Source organism: Mesoplodon mirus (genome assembly GCF_964341445.2).
Source record: "Mesoplodon mirus genome assembly, chromosome: 16".
Taxonomy (NCBI): Eukaryota; Metazoa; Chordata; class Mammalia; order Artiodactyla; family Ziphiidae; genus Mesoplodon; species Mesoplodon mirus.
In genome coordinates this window covers 70,243,267-70,260,623 of record NC_138992.1, presented here as the reverse complement: position 1 = coordinate 70,260,623, position 17,357 = coordinate 70,243,267, and the positions used below count along the sequence as shown (strand labels likewise).

The following is a 17,357-nucleotide window of genomic DNA, read 5'->3' as shown; positions in this document are numbered from 1 at the left end:
CAAGCTTAAAATGATACGCTAAACAAGATGGATTTAATTGATATTCATAGGACATTCCATCCAAAAACAACAGAATATACTTTCTTCTCAAGTGCTCATGGAACATTCTCCAGGATAGATCATATCTTGGATCACAAATCAAGCCTTGGTAAATTTAAGATAATTGTAATCGTATCAAGTATCTTTTCCGACCCAAATGCTATGAGACTACATATCAATTACAGGAAAAAAACTGTGAAAAATACAAACACATAGAGGCTAAATAACACACTACTAAATAACCAAGAGATCACTGAAGAAATCAAAGAGGAAATCAAAAAATACCTAGAAACAAATGACAATGAAAACACGATGACCCAAAACCGATGGGATGCAGAAAAAGCAGTTCTAAGAGGGAAGTTTATAGCAATACAATCCTACCTCAAGAAACAAGAAACATCTCAAATAAACAACCTAAACTTACACCTAAAGCAATTAAGAGAAAGAAGAACAAAAAAAGCCAAAGTTAGCAGAAGGAAAGAAATCATAAACATTAGATCAGAAATAAAAGAAAAAGAAATGAAGGAAACAATAGCAAAGATCAATAAAACCAAAAGATGGTTCGTTGAGAAGTTAAACAAAATTGATAAACCATTAGCCAGACTCATCAAGAAAAAAAGGGAGAAGACTCAAATCAATAGAATTAGAAATGAAAAAGGAGAAGTAACAACTGACACTGCAGAAATACAAAAGATCATGAGAGATTACTACAAGCAACTCTATGCCAATAAAATTGGCAACCTGGAAGAAATGGACAAATTCTTAGAAATGCACAACCTGCCAAGACTGAATCAGGAAGAAACAGAAAATATGAATAGACCAATCACAAGCACTGAAATTGAAGCTGTGATTAAAAATCTTCCAACAAACAAAAGCCAAGGACCACATGGCTTCACAGGCGAATTTTATCAAACATTTAAAGAGCTAACACCTATCCTTCTCAAACTCTTCCAAAATATAGCAGAGGGAGGAACACTCCCAAACTCATTCTACGAGGCCACCATCACCTTGATACCAAAACCAGGCAAGGATGTCACAAAGAAAGAAAACTACAGGCCAATATCACTGATGAACATAGATGCAAAAATCCTCAACAAAATACTAGCAAACAGAATCCAACAACACATTAAAAGGATCAGACATCATGATCAAGTGGGGTTTATCCCAGGAATGCAAGGATTCCTCAATATACGCAAATCAATTGATGTGATAAACCATGTTAACAAAATGAAACAGAAAAACCATATGATCATCTCAATAGATGCAGAAAACTTTTGACAAAATTCAACACCCATTAATGATAAAAACCCTCCAGAGAGTGGGCATAGAGGGCACTTACCTCAACATAATAAAGGCCATATATGACAAACCCACAGCCAACATAGCTCTCAATGGTGAAAAACTGAAACCATTTGCACTAGGATAAGGAACAAGACAAGGCTGCCCACTCTCACCACTATTATTCAACATAGTTTTGGAAGTTTTAGCCACAGCAGTCAGAGAAGAAAAAGAAATAAAAGGAATCCAAATCGGAGAAGAAGAAGTAAAGCTGTCACTGTTTGCAGATGACATGATACCATATATAGAGAATCCTAAAGATGCTACCAGAAAATGACTAGAGCTAATCAATGAGTTTGGTAAAGTAGCAGGATACAAAATTAATGCACAGAAATCTCTTGCATTCCTATACACTAATGATGAAAAATCTGAAAGAGAAATTAAGGAAACACTCCCATTTACCACTGCAACAAAAAGAATAAAATACCTAGGAATAAACCTACCTAAGGAGACAAAAGACATGTATGCAGAAAACTATAAGACACTGATGAAAGAAATTAAAGATGATACAAACAGATGGAGAGATATACCACGTTCTTGGATTGTAATAATCAACATTGTGAAAATGACTATACTACCCAAAGCAATCTACAGATTCAATGCAATCACTATCAAACTACCAATGGCATTTTTCACAGAACTAGGAAAAAAAAATTTCACAATTTGTATGGAAAAACAAAAGACCCCGAATAGCCAAAGCAATCTTGAGAACGAAAAACGGAGCTGGAGGAATCAGGCTCCCTGACTTCAGACTATACTACAAATCTACAGTAATCAAAACAATATGGTACTGGCATAAAAACAGAAATATAGATCAGTGGAACAGGATAGAAAGCCCAGAGATAAACCCATGCACATATGGTCACCTTATCATTGATAAAGGAGGCAAGAATATACAATGGATAAAAGACAGCCTCTTCAATAAGTGGTGCTGGGAAAACTGGACAGCTACATGTAAAAGAATGAAATTAGAACAAGCCCTAACACCATACACAAAAATAAACTCAAAATGGATTAAAGACCTAAATGTAAGGCCAGACACTATAAAACTCTTAGAGGAAAACATAGGCAGAGCATTCTATGACATAAATCACAGCAAGATCCTTTATGACCTACCTCCTAGAGAAATGCAAATAAAAACAAAAATAAACAAATGGGACCTAATGAAACTTAAAAGCTTTTGCACAGCAAAGGATACCATAAACAAGACAAAAAGACAACCCTCTGAATGGGAGAAAATATTTGCAAATGAAGCAACTGACAGAGGATTAATCCCCCAAATATACAAGCAGCTCATGCAGCTCAATATCAAAAAAAAAAACCAGGGGCTTCCCTGGTGGCGCAGTGGTTGAGAGTCTGCCTGCCGATGCAGGGGACACGGGTTCCAGCCCTGGTCTGGGAAGATCCCACATGCCGCAGAACAACTGGGCCCGTAAGCCACAATTACTGAGCCTGCGCATCTGGAGCCTGTGCTCCACAACAAGAGAGGCTGCGAGGCCGCGATAGTGAGAGGCCCGCGCAAGGCGATGAAGAGTGGTCCCCACTTGCCACAACTAGAGAAAGCCCTCGCACAGAAACGAAGACCCAACACAGCCAAAAAATAATTAATTAATTAATTAATAAAAAAAACAAACAACCCAATCCAAAAATGGGTAGAAGACCTAAACAGACATTTCTCCAAAGAAAATATACACATTGCCAACAAACACATGAAAGGATGCTCAACATCACTAATCATTAGAGAAATGCAAATCAAAATTACAATGAGGTATCACCTCACACCAGTCAGAATGGCCATCATCAAAAAATCTACAAACAATAAATGCTGGAGAGGGTGTGGAGAAAAGGGATCCCTCTTGCACTGTCGGTGGGAATGTAAATTGACACAGCCACTATGGAGAACAGTATGGAGGTTCCTTAAAAAACTAAATAGAACTACCATACGACTCAGCAATTCCACTACTGGGCATATACCCTGAGAAAACCATAATTCAAAAAGAGTCAAGTACCACAATGTTCATTGCAGCTCGATTTACGATAGCCAGGACATGGGAGCAACCTAAGTGTCCATCGACAGATGAATGGATAAAGAAGATGTGGCATATATATACAATGCAATATTACTCAGCCATAAAAACAAACGAAATTGAGTTATTTGTAGTGAGGTGGATGGACCTAGGGACTGTCATACGGAGTGAAGTAAGTCAGAAAGACAAAAACAAATACCGTATGCTAACACACATATATGGAATCTAAATTTAAAAAAAAAAAGGTTCTGAAGAACCTATGGGCAGGACAGGAATACAGACACAGACATAGAGAATGGACTTGAGGACACGGGGAGGGGGAAGGGTAAGCTGGGACAAAGTGAGAGAGTGGCATGGACATATATACACTACCAAATATAACATAGATAGCTAGTGGGAAGCAGTCGCATAGCACAGGGAGATCAGCTCGGTGCTCTGTGACCACCTAGAGGGGTGGGATAGGGAGGGTGGGAGGGAGACAGAAGAGGCAGGGGATATGGGGATATATGTATATGTATAGCTGATTCACTTTGTTATACAGCAGAACCTAACACACCATTGTAAAGGAATTACACTCCCATAAAGTCGTTAAAAAATAAAATAAAATAAAATAAAATAAATAAAACTGAGCCACTGTTGGCAAAAACAAAAAAAATTCCTCAGATTGGCATAAAGCAAGACATTCAAAAGAAACATTAGGAATTAATATCCTCTTTTGTTGTGAGGTGGTGGTAGATGAGATGAAATATGAAAGCCTGATGTTCTTTGAATAATCTAATTTTGTTGCAAAGCAGAAAGTCTTGTATTAGGTGTTAAAATTATGTCTTTCACCCATCGAAAGAAAAGTCACCAGGTTAACAGAGCATTGCAGCCATAGAGCTGGAGTATGTTTAACGTCTAATGAAAACGTCCATACCTGCTTCCTGATACTTTCTTCCAGCATCATCTACCAATGGTTCACTGGAATCTATAAAGAAAAAACATACATTTTTGACAAACCTGAACAAACCAAACACATTGCTAGACACTATTCTAAAATATTTACAAATCAATTCTAAACCTCACAAATGTGTAAGACAGACAGTATTATCCTTATTTAATAAAATTTAAGCTGAATAACATTCCATTATTTTCTCTCCAGTCACAAAGATAGGAAGGAGCAGAACTAGGGTTTGTACCCAGTCTGGCTCTACTAAATCATACTGCCTCGTTCATTTCCAAATATTCTTTCCAGTGTCCTCTCTACAAAGATCAAAATCCCAACAGTGGTCTGAAAAACACATCCCCTTTTCCCCCATTTCTTCACGTAATATTAAACTATATTCAGAAATGTACATAATATATGGGCAGCCCCAAATGACTGAGTATTATAAAGAGATTTCTATGTTGTATCAGAGTAAATCATTAACCTTGGTTGAAAATGACCTTGGCCACTGCCTCAAACAAAAACATATACCACGAACCTGGATTTGCCTGTTCACATATCATGTCTTCCATATCCTGACTGTAGGCTGGTGAAGCTATAAATTAGGAAACAATTAGGAAATTACAAACATGTCTCAGAAAATGATTACACTTGATAGTTAAAACAAGACAAGCACAACTTCTAGTAAAGAGAGAAATCAAATCAAAATGATGCTCAGAGCTTCCCTGGTGGCGCAGTGGTTGAGAGTCCGCCTGCCGATGCAGGGGACACGGGTTCGTGCCCCGGTCCGGGAGGATCCCACATGCCGCGGAGTGGCTGGGCCCGTGAGCCATGGCTGCTGAGCCTGCGCGTCCGGAGCCTGTGCTCCGCAACGGGAGAGGCCACAACAGTGAGAGGCCCAAGTACCGCCAAAAAAAAAAAAAAAAAAATGATGCTCAAACTTACATTTATTCATGAAACAAACAGGTACAAACTGTGCTAAATGCCAAATACAAAGGTAAATAAGAAAGTCTCCGTCATCAGTGTAATTGAACCACAAAATTGTGGAGCTACATTCTCATTTAGCTTATGCAAATTCAACTATATTCACAAAACAAAAAGTGAGGCAGAGAGACAGCGAGAGCAGTGCAGGTGAACCCTCCTCCCAGGCACCCAGCAGGCACTTGCCTGAGTGAGCCTGAGTGAGGACACACATTCCCAGCCCATAGCTTGGACTCAACACCTGAGTACCCCCAGACTGCAATGTAATTCTAGTGTTTACAGGTGCCTACTGTTGAAATAATATAGGTCCTAAATGCCAGCCAACAATATCCTGTGGTCCTCAAGCACAGAAAGAGGGATCTATTCCAACACTGGAAGAAAAACCGGCCAACAACACAGGCTTATGGGAAGATGGTGTGTCCATCTCCAGTGTGGTCATACCTTCTGGGGACACGTGACATGTGACAAGACGCAATTTTGACCATTCACTAACTTGCTAATTTAAGACTACAAAACATGCAATTATACAGTATCTTTTTTTTTCTTTTTTCAAATCAATTTTTATTGAGTAGAGTTGATTTATAGGTCAGGTTCTTCGTAACATCTTATGAAAAAACCCAAACAAACTTTTTTTGTTTTGTTTTGTTTTTTTAGATGTTGGGAGTAGGGGCTTATTTATTTATTCATTCATTTATTTATTTATTTATTTGCTGTGTTAGGTCTTCATTTCTGTGCGAGGGCTTTCTCTAGTTGTGGCAAGCGGGGGCCACTCTTCATCTCGGTGCGCGGGCCTCTCACTGTCGCGGCCTCTCTTGCTGCGGAGCACAGGCTCCAGACGCGCAGGCTCAGTAGCCATGGCTCACGGGACTAGTTGCTCTGCGGCATGTGGGATCTTCCCAGACCAGGGCTCGAACCCATGTCCCCTGCATTGGCAGGCAGATTCTCAACCACTGCACCACCAGGGAAGCCCCCAAACAAACTTTTTGACCAACCCAATACAATGCTGTGTTAGCTTCTGCTGTACAGCAAAGTGAATCAGTTATACATATACATACATCCACTCTTTTTTTTAGATTCTTTCCCCATATAGGTCATTACAGAGTATTGAGTAGAGTTCCCTGTGCTATACAGTAGGTTCTTATTAGTTACCTACTTTGTATAGAGTAGTGTATCTTTTGTTCTCTTATCTTTCTTTTTATTTTTTCCTATTTTATTTAATTTATTTTTATTGACGTATAGCTGGTTTACAATATTGTGTTAATTTCTGCTGTACAGCAAAGTGATTCAGTTATACATATATATACATTCTTTTTTGTATTCTTTTCCACTATGGTTTATCACAGGATATTGAATATAGTTCCCTTTGCTACACAGTAGGACCTTGTTCTTTATCCATCCTATATATACTGGTTTGCATCTGCTAATCCCAAACTCCCACATTATCTTTTGACCTAATAATCCCACTACTGGGAACTTATCCTCAGGAAGTAGACTTCAAAAGCACAAAAACTGGGCTTCCCTTGTGGCGCAGTGGTTGAGAATCTGTCTGCCAATGCACGGGACATGGGTTCGAGCCCTGGCCTGGGAGGATCCCACATGCTGTGGAGCAACTAGCCCCGTGAGCCACAATTACTGAGCCTGCACATCTGGAGCCTGTGCTCCGCAACAAGAGAGGCCACGATAGTGAGAGGCCCGCGCACCGCGATGAGGAGTGGCCCCCACTTGCCGCAACTAGAGAAAGCCCTTGCACAGAAACGAGGAGCCAACACAACCATAAATAAATAAATAAATAAATAAATAAATAATTTTTTTTTAAAAAAACACAAAAACTATATTCATATATATATGTGTGTGTGTGTATGCACATACATACATACACACACATATGTAAACCTGTGATATCATATGTATTATATAATAATTATTAACTATGTATTATGTGATATTTGATATAAAATATATTAAAATTAATAAATAATGTTATCTCTCTTTCTCATGATGCTCTTTTATAGGAAAAGACTCATTCTAAGCAAAAAATAATAGTATTAAATTAAAATCTCACCTCTCTCTTCTACATGGTAGCTATCTTCAGTTTCTGAAAAAAATAACATTAAATAAATATTGTTACTTTCATAAAACGGTATGTTTATATATTGTATATGTATATTCTGAATGAATATCATTGATTTTATTTTGAAAGCAAATGACTATTAAAATAAAACATGAAAATACCAATTAAATGTCTGCTAAACACTTTATCTTTCACTAGAACTACGCTTAGAAACGTCTCACACATTCTCTTATATGATCCACTTAACAACCCCACGAGGTTGACAAATACTATAACGTGGGCTAAAGAGGGAGAAAGATTTAGACAGAGTAACACCGTGGTGACAAAGCTATGTCCCTATCACATTCCACTGTGCTGTTCTATTTTCTAGACACTCCTGCCATTTTCTAGAACAAAAGCACATTGTCTCCACAGGAGAACACAAAGGAAGAACCCAGAGCCTTTATACGTTTGGGGAGCTAAAAGGTAAATGGGTTGATACCTTCACCCACATACCGCTGATGGCAAAGTGCTGCCACTCATGTGACCCTTGTTATTTAACAGCCACATGGAGTATAAATATTTTTAATTTCTGAAGACTTTTTTTTTTTAATTTATTTTTTGGCTGCATTGGGTCTTTGTTGCTGCACGCGGGCTTCCTCTAGTTGCGGCGAGCAGGGGCTACTTTTCGCTGCAGTGAGTGGGTTTCTCATTGCGGTGGCTTCTCTTATTGCGGAGCACGGGGTCTAGGAGTGCAGGCTTCAGTAGTTGTGGCTCGCGGGCTCTAGAGCGCAGCCTCAGTAGTTGTGGCACACGGGCTTAGCTGCTTCGCGGCACGTGGGATCCTCCCGGACCAGGGCTCGAACCCATGTCCCCTGCACTGACAGGCGGATTCTTAACCACTGCACCACCAGGGAAGTCCTAATTTCTGAAGACTTTTAACAAGCAACTTTTATGTTCAAACTGAATCTATGTCCCAATTAAAAATTAGGTCAGAAAATAAGGTTTCTTCAATTTATGAACTTTTTAGAAGTGTTTCTTCCTACTCCCAATCTATAACTCCTAACCTCAAAAATATCAAATGCCTTATGTTTCAGATTCTTTGAGGGTCTTAACTGAAATTTTTTGTGTAAGCAGCATCTAGGACACCAAAATTCTGAGCAACTGTCAATCTTCCTGAGCTATCCTGGCTGAAGATGGGAAACAGCAAGAGATTCCAGGGAATTGCGGAAATCATTTCATCAGCATTTCTACTCAGAACTTAGAAATGTTTTTCCCATAGAAGTCATGATATGCATGATAACTGAAGGTCTAAAGTTCAAAAGCTAGTCTGTAAATGCCTATTTTCAATGCACAATCCAACTGGAATCAAACACAAATTCAAAAACATTTTGAACTTACATTTCTCCCCCAAATTATGCATTATATACAATTCTGTAGGTTCGTATGGAAACCAAACCATCACTTTTAACGTTATTTCTATGGAAAAGTGCATTTTCTCAACAACAGGCATCAATGTAAGCTTTTGGAAATACATTCATTCATACATTAGGAGCTGTTTGCTTCTCAAGTAGTTCCCCAATATATTAAATATTGTGAGAAGTAGACATACTTAACATTTCCATAATGTTTATGCTTTAAAATAGTCCTTGCAACCATTTACCAACTGCATTTTCTGAGGCTACCTGACCTCTCAATTCTTATGTGGCCAGGACGAGTCCTGTGTGTTCTGCCTGACTCCCACTGGCTCTGAGCACAAGCCTTAACCTGCGCAGACACAGCAGAGCAGGAAGTGAGGGGAGGCCCAGGAGACAGGAAACAGCCCAACCATACCTGGGCTCAACGCTGGCAGCAATTGTGTATCCCCTGGGGAGCTTTTACAATCGTCCCTTTTGGGGGCCCCGTACCCCAAACACTCTGACTCACTTTGATCAGGGTGGGTCACCGGAACTCTTTTAAAAGCTCCCCGGGGGATACTAAGATGCAGCCAGGATCGGAAGTGGTGTGGTGGGATACCAGCCCATCTTAGTGGATCATGTTCCTAAGAGGTGGTCTCTCTGAATCCACGACGCTATGGCTCCAGACCTTCCTACCTTGACTAGCGGATCCGATCTACCGCCTGTTTCTTACCATTCTGTCCGGCTCTCTGAACTCCACTTAGGCTGAGCTAACCCTTGAACCCTACCAGGCACCTCCAGTCTAGACCCTCTACGGCCGGTGGTGCTGTGTGGTTACATGGGTCCTACAGACTCTGACGATTACTACATAGCAGGGTGCATTGTGTAACTGGTCACTTTGTGTTGGTGCCATCAACCACTCCCCCTGGTTTCAGCATAGGCTTGTTTTCCTGTATCACTCTTTAGAAGTAAAACCTCCCTCTTAAATAAACAAGGTTCCCTTAGTACTCATTTTAAGTATAAAATGGTATCAGTTATATATTTTAAATAAAATGACAAAAGTCAGTCAGAGTACAAAACTTGTGGCTTAAAACCACTAAGGTTTTAAAGGACTACTTTAAGAAAAGAGTACAGAGAATAGATACCAAAAGGACAAAGCATGTGGACTTAATTCAGCAGGGCTCCAAATAATCATGGTAGCCTCACATTAAAGCAGAGCAGTAAGTATATGAATAAAAATTTTTCTATATGTCAGTAGTGAATAGCAATAATTCTGACTTGCCTATTGAAAATAATACAAAGTAAACTACTCAACTGATATTTAAATAACCAGCATTTAATTTAAAAGATTGATATACACAGATGTCAGCAAACTGTGGTCCATATGTAGTCTACACTGGGCCTGCCTCCTGACTTTCTAATTAAAATTTTGCTGGAACACGGCTACACTTATCCAATTAGGCATTGTCCAGGGCTGCTTTTGCACCGTGGTAGCAGAGGTGAGTAGTTGGGACAGAGGTTGCATGGTCCGCAAAGCCTAAGATATTGACCGGCTGGCCGTTTACAGAAAAAGTTTGCCAATGCCTAGGCTATGAACTGTATTCTACCCACTGTAGTTATAGAGTTTATTTTAGAACAAGAGCCTATGATAGATTATCAAGGTCAATATTTCATCAGTTGTTTGAATTTCTTACAACAAATGGTGCTCTAGGAAGGAGAGTACAGTAAAAGTAAATGTGCTGAAGGATTTCACTTACATCCTATAAGAAATGTATATATCCTTAGAATTTCCCCTAACGTACTTTGAATTAAAAAATTGGGATATCTATTTATTTTAGGGAAAAGACTGATTTTAACTGAAGTTTTCAGCTTCAACTTAAAAAAAAACTTTAGATAAAAGCTAAATATTGGTTATAAAGGTGTTTAAGAAAACTTCAATAATCGTAATTACAAATTACCTATTGTGTTTTATTCTGAAACCAAAAAAATGTGTTCTACCTTCATGAACTGCTCCAGTTCCCACGGGTTCATATCTACCATCGGTATCACTTCCTGCAAAGATACCATCTTCGGGCTGCAGTTCTCCTGCTGGTCCATCCTGTTCTTGGTGCAGGTTCTCTCCTTGAACAATGATAATGAACAAAGTGACACAGGTCTATAGCAAGGGCCCCAGGCAGCAGCCAACACAGACACAGACGCCCCATCTGAAAGGCTGCCACATACCCACTTCAGCTGCTCGGCATGCCCTGCCCCTTTTCTGGGCCACTGCACATACTGAAACTCCGTCCTCTCTCTGGCCAAGGGCTAGTCCACCTGAGGGGGTAACAGGTCTTCTCTCACTAGAACATAAACTCACCAAGGACAGGGACCTTACATATTTTGGTGACTATGTACGCCCAGCCCCTGGGGGAATGACTAGCCATAGGAAGTTCTCAATACATATTTAGTAAGTGAATAAATGAATTCAGAATTCTTACTATATTTGCCTCTTCAATTATCACTAGGTCAGAGGAAAGGTCACCTTGCGACCTTCCACTGAGAACTGACGTAAAATTCCACGTAACAATCTTAAGTAACTCTCTGCAAATATTCTATTACAAAGAACAGCAGGCCACCAGCTAAACTGTATGCCAGGTCATCCGCATTGGTTCAGCTGCATTATACTTTGCTTCTGAAGGTTCCTATGTTTAGCCCTTAAGTTATACTAAGATGCTCATTTTCTCTTCTGAGACTTTCACGATACACTGAACCATTCTGCTTCTCCTGTGTAGATGTTGGACACGCTGCATTACTCCACTGCCACATGGGTTAGCTTGTCATCGTGGTGTAAGACATTCTCCCAGTAGTAACTTGCCATGGCCTCAAGCAGAGAATGCTCTGGATGTAGCACTTTAATGAGAGAACTCAAGGGAACCAGACTTAGGTGTGCAGTGCAGTATTGCTCTCGGAGTGTGCGATATGGAATGTCGGACTCCAGATCTAGGTCTGTCTCTAGACCAGCTGTGTGACCCTGGGAGAGTTACTTAATGACTCTGTACCTAAGATTTCTCTTCCATAAAAAAGAAATAAGAGTACCTACTCACAGCACTGTTGTGAGGACTGAAGCACTTAGAAGGAAGCCTGGCCCACAGTAAGTAGTTAGGTTTTATTGTTGCTGTGCCGCTCCTGCTGTCGTTAATGTTTTTACCATCATCACCTCAGTAACAGCAATACTACTTCTTCCACTGCTGCTGAGCTACCCCCCACCGCGCTGCAGGACAGTGTCCTTCGTCACTGTACTTCTGGTGTGGCCCAGTGATGCTCTCAGGTGTTACTAGACTAGTAGGCCCTGTTATGTTGATACTATTTGTTTGTCTTCTGTCTTCTCATCACAGCCTGCTATCTTGCTTCTTCTCATTTGAGATTTTCTGCTTCTCAGCAAACCAATCACCAATTCTTCCTGTCACTAACCATACAATTCTTTTTCTTCTTTTCTTCTTGCCATGTTCCTTTTCCCTTACTCTCATTGACTCAGTCTAATTTTACAGTTTTTATGTGAGCGGGACTGAGCTCTGTCAGCCATCTACTCGACGGAAGCCCCTGCTCTCATAGGGAAATGAACTGAGCACCGTACACTGTCTGTGAGTCTCCACAGCCCAGGGACGGACTGCCATGAGGAAAACAGTCTCCTGAGAGTTTGCTAGACCTCACCGGAAGCACTGCCATGCCTTCTTGCAGCTGCTGCACCAACCCTATGAGGTAGCAATGATCCCCCTTTGAAGGATGAGGGGCTTGAGGAACTTGACTAAAGCCACACAGCTACTAAATGCAACTTGCAGGACCCAAATGCAACTGCAGGACCCAAACCTGACAATGAAATACAGAATAACAGGGACAGAGAGGCTACTCTAGAGACGGTGTCAGGGAGGCCAAGTTTGGTCTGATAAGATGTGAAGACTGGAACACACACACGGACACACTAACAGAAGAGAGAGCACGTTAAAGGCCCCACGGTAGGGACAGGTCTGGCAATGACAAAGCAAAAAGGGAAGGCCAGTTGAGCTAGAGAAAAGTGACCAAGGGGAGAGAGACACCAGGCCCAGACGAGGCACAGTGGGCTCGGCCACATCAAACAGGGGGTGCAGAGAAGCAAAGATGGAAACAGGGGCCCAAGTGGATGGGAAGAGGGGATGGTGGTAGCTGACACACGGCAGAAGTCAAACTACGTTTTGGAGGCAAAGCTGAAGGGATCGGCTGATGGATTACATTTAAGGGAGAAGAGGACAGAGAAATCAAGGAAAACTCCCAGGATGCTAGCTTAAGCAACTAAGTGGATAGGGAGACCATTAACTAAAGACTAGCATAAGAGTAAAACATTTCTGCAGGTGAGCAGGCGAGCTGTGAGATGGAGAGGAATCAAGAATTCAGTTTTAGGAACATTGTAAGTCTGAGATACCCATAAAACATACAAATAGAGATAAAAATATGCAGTTAGACAATCCAGGAGCTTAGATGAGTGATGAGGGCTGTAGATATATATTCAGAAGCAATATTTAATATTTAAATCATATTTAAAGTCATGGCCTGTGATTTGCTAAGGAGAAAGTCTTGATAAAGAAGAGGTCCAAGGAACACCATCCAGTGCTAGCCTGGATTCCTCTCTCCTCTGTCTGGCATCCTGCACCCACCCACCGAAATGCCTACCACACCCTTCACTTCCCTCTTCCCCTACCTTTGGAACCTTTGGTGAAATTTAGTTTGACCAACCATCTCAACTCACTTGGGTCACCGGTACCACCTCCCACCTGATCTCCCTGCTACCATCTCCTTCACCTTATTTCTCACACCGACAGAAGACACAACGCTCCTTCACACCCTCCAATGGTTCCAACTCCTCTTAGAATCAAGTAAAAACACCCTTCCCTTCATCTCTCCACCTCCGTTCAGACCCTTTTGACCTCTGGACTTTCACACATGCCATGCCCTTTGCTTAAACATTACTCTTTACTAATAGCATTCGCCTGGCAAAGCACTACACCATTCTCCAGCTCCTAAATCAGTAAGTCATTTTCTCCAGGAAGCCTCTGCTAACTCCACATAGCATCATGTGTTTCCCCATCACAGCACTTACCTCAACATGTTGAAATCAGTCATATATTGAGATTGCATCATCCTTGTGTTAGGTTAAAATAAAAAAAAGATATAGGAAGGGAAAGCCTGTGTTTGCTTATACAGGCAGATATGCTCAGGTGAAGTAGCTTTTCTAGCTGAGAAGAAACTGGTAATAAAAGGACACAGGCTCCTAGACCCCTAGCAGCCCAGGGCCAAAACCTACAACGCAGCCAAAGCTGGTCTCCCCAAAGGAGCACAGATGGAGCTGGATGGGATGCTTTACATTTAACCCCCAAATACCTAAGACTGAATAAGATACTTTAGCTGGCCTGCAAAAGCCCAAGTTAAATGATAGGGAATTCTGTTTGTTTTTAAGAAACATTATTTTTTTCCTCTAGGACTACCTTCAGCTCACACCAAACCACTGGAAGTATCAGGATACCATGTGTTCTGCCCTCTTCAAAATCCTTCTGTTACATTTTGGGGTTATATTCTGTGCTTTTATCAACAGATGCTTCAAGAAACAGTCTTATAAAATCTTAAAAACACTGGTTTCTATAGTATCATTTAATATTCTCTGTACAGAACTTAACATAAGAAACTTTTTAGATTCTTTAAGTAAATAGCATGTTTACTTCTTCTCTAGTAATAGGACCTACATAATTTAAAGTCTCCCCTTTTTTGCTTTGGCGGCCACCCAAGCATTCAGTATAATTTGAGGGCTGAAGACAGCTCCAGGAGAACCCATTACAGCTTGCTTGGTTCTGTTCTATTCCCCTCCGCCCAGTTGCTGATGTATTTGTTCTTGACGTATCACTGATCTCTGTTTGCTTATTCTCTTAACAATAAAATGGGGTAAAATAAAATGAGTGTAGTGTTATTTTAGAAATACTTGTCCTCCAATAGCTTTTTTAAAAGCTCACTTAACTATTATTTAAATTTCAAAATAATGTCCAAGTCATTTTAGGTAATTAACCATTATTTTAGTAATGCATGAAACATAGATTTTAATTCATACCATGTTCTGCGTATACCGTTTCCTCAAGAAGTGACTGAACTTGTTCTTGTACTTCATCCTCAATATTCTGAGGCCCTAAAATAATTAAAACATAACTAAGTAGAAAAAATCTAGACATGAATGTAGAACATGAAATACGGCCTCCACATATACACATTAAAATGAATATATTGGACTAAGCAACTATGTACCCTTTTCCTATCAGCTTAGCCCTTTTTTTATGTCAGCAAATATGGTAGATATTTAAAGTTGGGTTTACTTTGACAGCAGATGTAAATGCTAAACAACTTCGTAAGATTTTAAAACATAGGAAACTAACTCGGGTTCAGATTTCTCTTTTAAAAAAAACCCTCATTCAGAGCAAAATTATTTCAGTTTCTAGTTAACAAAATACACACTAACAATAGAAAAAGCAAACGGGAAGGGCAAAGCTTTCAGAAAAGGAAGTAATGGGAAATAAAGATAAAATGTGGAAGAAGAGGTCAATAAAATTAAAGTACATGGTCAACCACTGTCCTTCCCAATAGTCAGGAGAAAGGGCTCCCTGGCTGGTATGAGGGCTGGGATGGTTGGCTGCCCGCTCCCAGAAGGTGTCAGGAAGCGTGGGTAGAAGACCTTACAAGACAATCCTCTCAGCTTTGGAGAACCTCATCTCACAGTCACATCTGTCATAATGTAAATTACAGACGTGAACAACATTGGTAATGACATTGCGACTACACTGTGGTGCTTACCGGATTATCAGGCTTATTGCAATATCATACAACAAACAAGAAGCTATAATTACATTGACACTATTATAAATTTTCTGTCTGACATCATCTATGTTCACTAAATAGAAGTAGCACCAGACTTAGTATCATGAATGCCATCAAATGAGATAATGCCAACGACATCAGTTATACTGACAAACTAATCTTCAGTGACAAAAACAGAATACGTTAATCTGAACTTCAGGTTGAAAAAAGTGTGTGTAAGACTCTACTATGCTAATTATACTACAAAACCATTTCTAAAGCACAGAGTGCCTTCTATTTTTATAGATGTTTATATTTCACTGACTACTTTTATACATATTCTCACAGAATTATAGACCTTCCCAATCTCTGTTCTTCCCTCACACAATGCCCACGATAGCTTCCTAGCAGAGTTCCCAGTTTTACAACTGCTGACAGCACCAGCCACAGAAAATATAACGTGAGGAAACAGAAGTAGAAATTGGCACTCTGTTCCTCTGCTTAAACCTTTAACGGCTTCCTTTGTCTGAACAGATGAAAATCTAAGTTCCTTGAAGCCCCAGAAGGAAATGCAAGACCTCCACAATCTAGCCTTCACATGCCTCTCTAAAATCATCTGCTACCAGCACTGGCTTAGAACTTGGTGACTGCGCCATGCTGTTTAATCTTTCCACGAGTCTCTGATGCCCTCCTTTCCCCTGGGGAAGTTGAGTAAAGGCAAAAAAAAGAAAAAAAAAAAACAAAACCCAGGCTGCAGTGAGTTAAACACTAAGTGTAAATAAGGCAAAAAAGCAACTGCAAATTCTTCTTTCAAAAGTGTAGCTAGTGTAACAAGGAGAGAGACTGGAGGGCAGATGGAGAGAACTGTAGGGATCAACGGGGGGGTTATTTCATTGTATTTTAATGAAAGATATGTACCTCTGTTTATAGAATAGGTGGGTAGTCAGAGAAGACAGAAGGTAAAGACCTAGGTAGAGGAAGGTTGAGAAGGCAACATTTAAACTAAATCAAATATCACCAAGAAGCTGAAAAGGATATGAGGTGATAATAAACTGAAGGACTTAGGAGGACAAGTTATCAGTAATATGCAAAGAGTAACATGAACAAAGAATAAAAAAAGGAGGAGAGAAAGCAAATAGTACATTTCGGAGTAAGTACCAGCTTTGAAAACCAAGATTTTTTTAAATTATAGATTAATCTAGTACAAAGTAAAACTGAGGTGCTAAATCCAAATATACATTCAAATTATAAAACTTAAAAAAAAAAAAAAGAAAAAAATCACTCTTGCTCTGAAGCCATGGTATGATTACAGCAATTCTACAGGAATGGGAGAGAGACAGGAAATTCTCCTGGGATTATTTGAGCAACAACAAAAAATAAGAGCAACATATTGATTTTTATTAAAAGGAAGGAAGGTAAATCAAACAGTATTCACCAGTACCTAGTGATAAAGTCAGCCCAAGTACTGATACCATCTGGACTCAGTAATAAAGTTGCCAGTAAATATGCAGTGTCATACCTAACACTTCCAATAGGTGGCAAAATGAAACCAAACTTTTGAGAACTACTGGGTAAATGAAAAATGTACAGAAATTAAATAGTACTTTGCAACAAAAATCAAAGCACGAATAGGAAATGATAGTAATGGAACCAAATTTCATTTACCAATTTATTAAGAGACTTCAGGAGTTTTCATCCTATGGGTCACAGGCCCTTGACTGACTGAGGAAATACTTGAAATGAGCTATGAATTC

At 39.9% G+C, this 17,357-nt stretch overlaps 1 protein-coding gene across 4 annotated transcripts in view; it reads right to left on the bottom strand.

Annotated features, from left to right (window-relative positions):
* ASPH (aspartate beta-hydroxylase) overlaps positions 1-17,357 on the bottom strand; it is a 230,196-nt gene that overhangs the window by 150,385 nt on the left and 62,454 nt on the right. For 3 of the 4 annotated variants that reach the window (XM_082601145.1, XM_082601142.1, XM_082601144.1), the window contains 5 exons: positions 14,867-14,941; positions 10,756-10,878; positions 7,373-7,405; positions 4,868-4,924; positions 4,321-4,371 (listed from right to left, as the gene is read on the bottom strand). In XM_082601145.1, coding sequence (XP_082457271.1) covers positions 4,321-4,371; positions 4,868-4,924; positions 7,373-7,405; positions 10,756-10,878; positions 14,867-14,941 — 339 coding nt within the window. The remainder of the gene's footprint in view (positions 1-4,320; positions 4,372-4,867; positions 4,925-7,372; positions 7,406-10,755; positions 10,879-14,866; positions 14,942-17,357) is intronic. The other variant, XM_082601143.1, reaches the window with a different exon arrangement.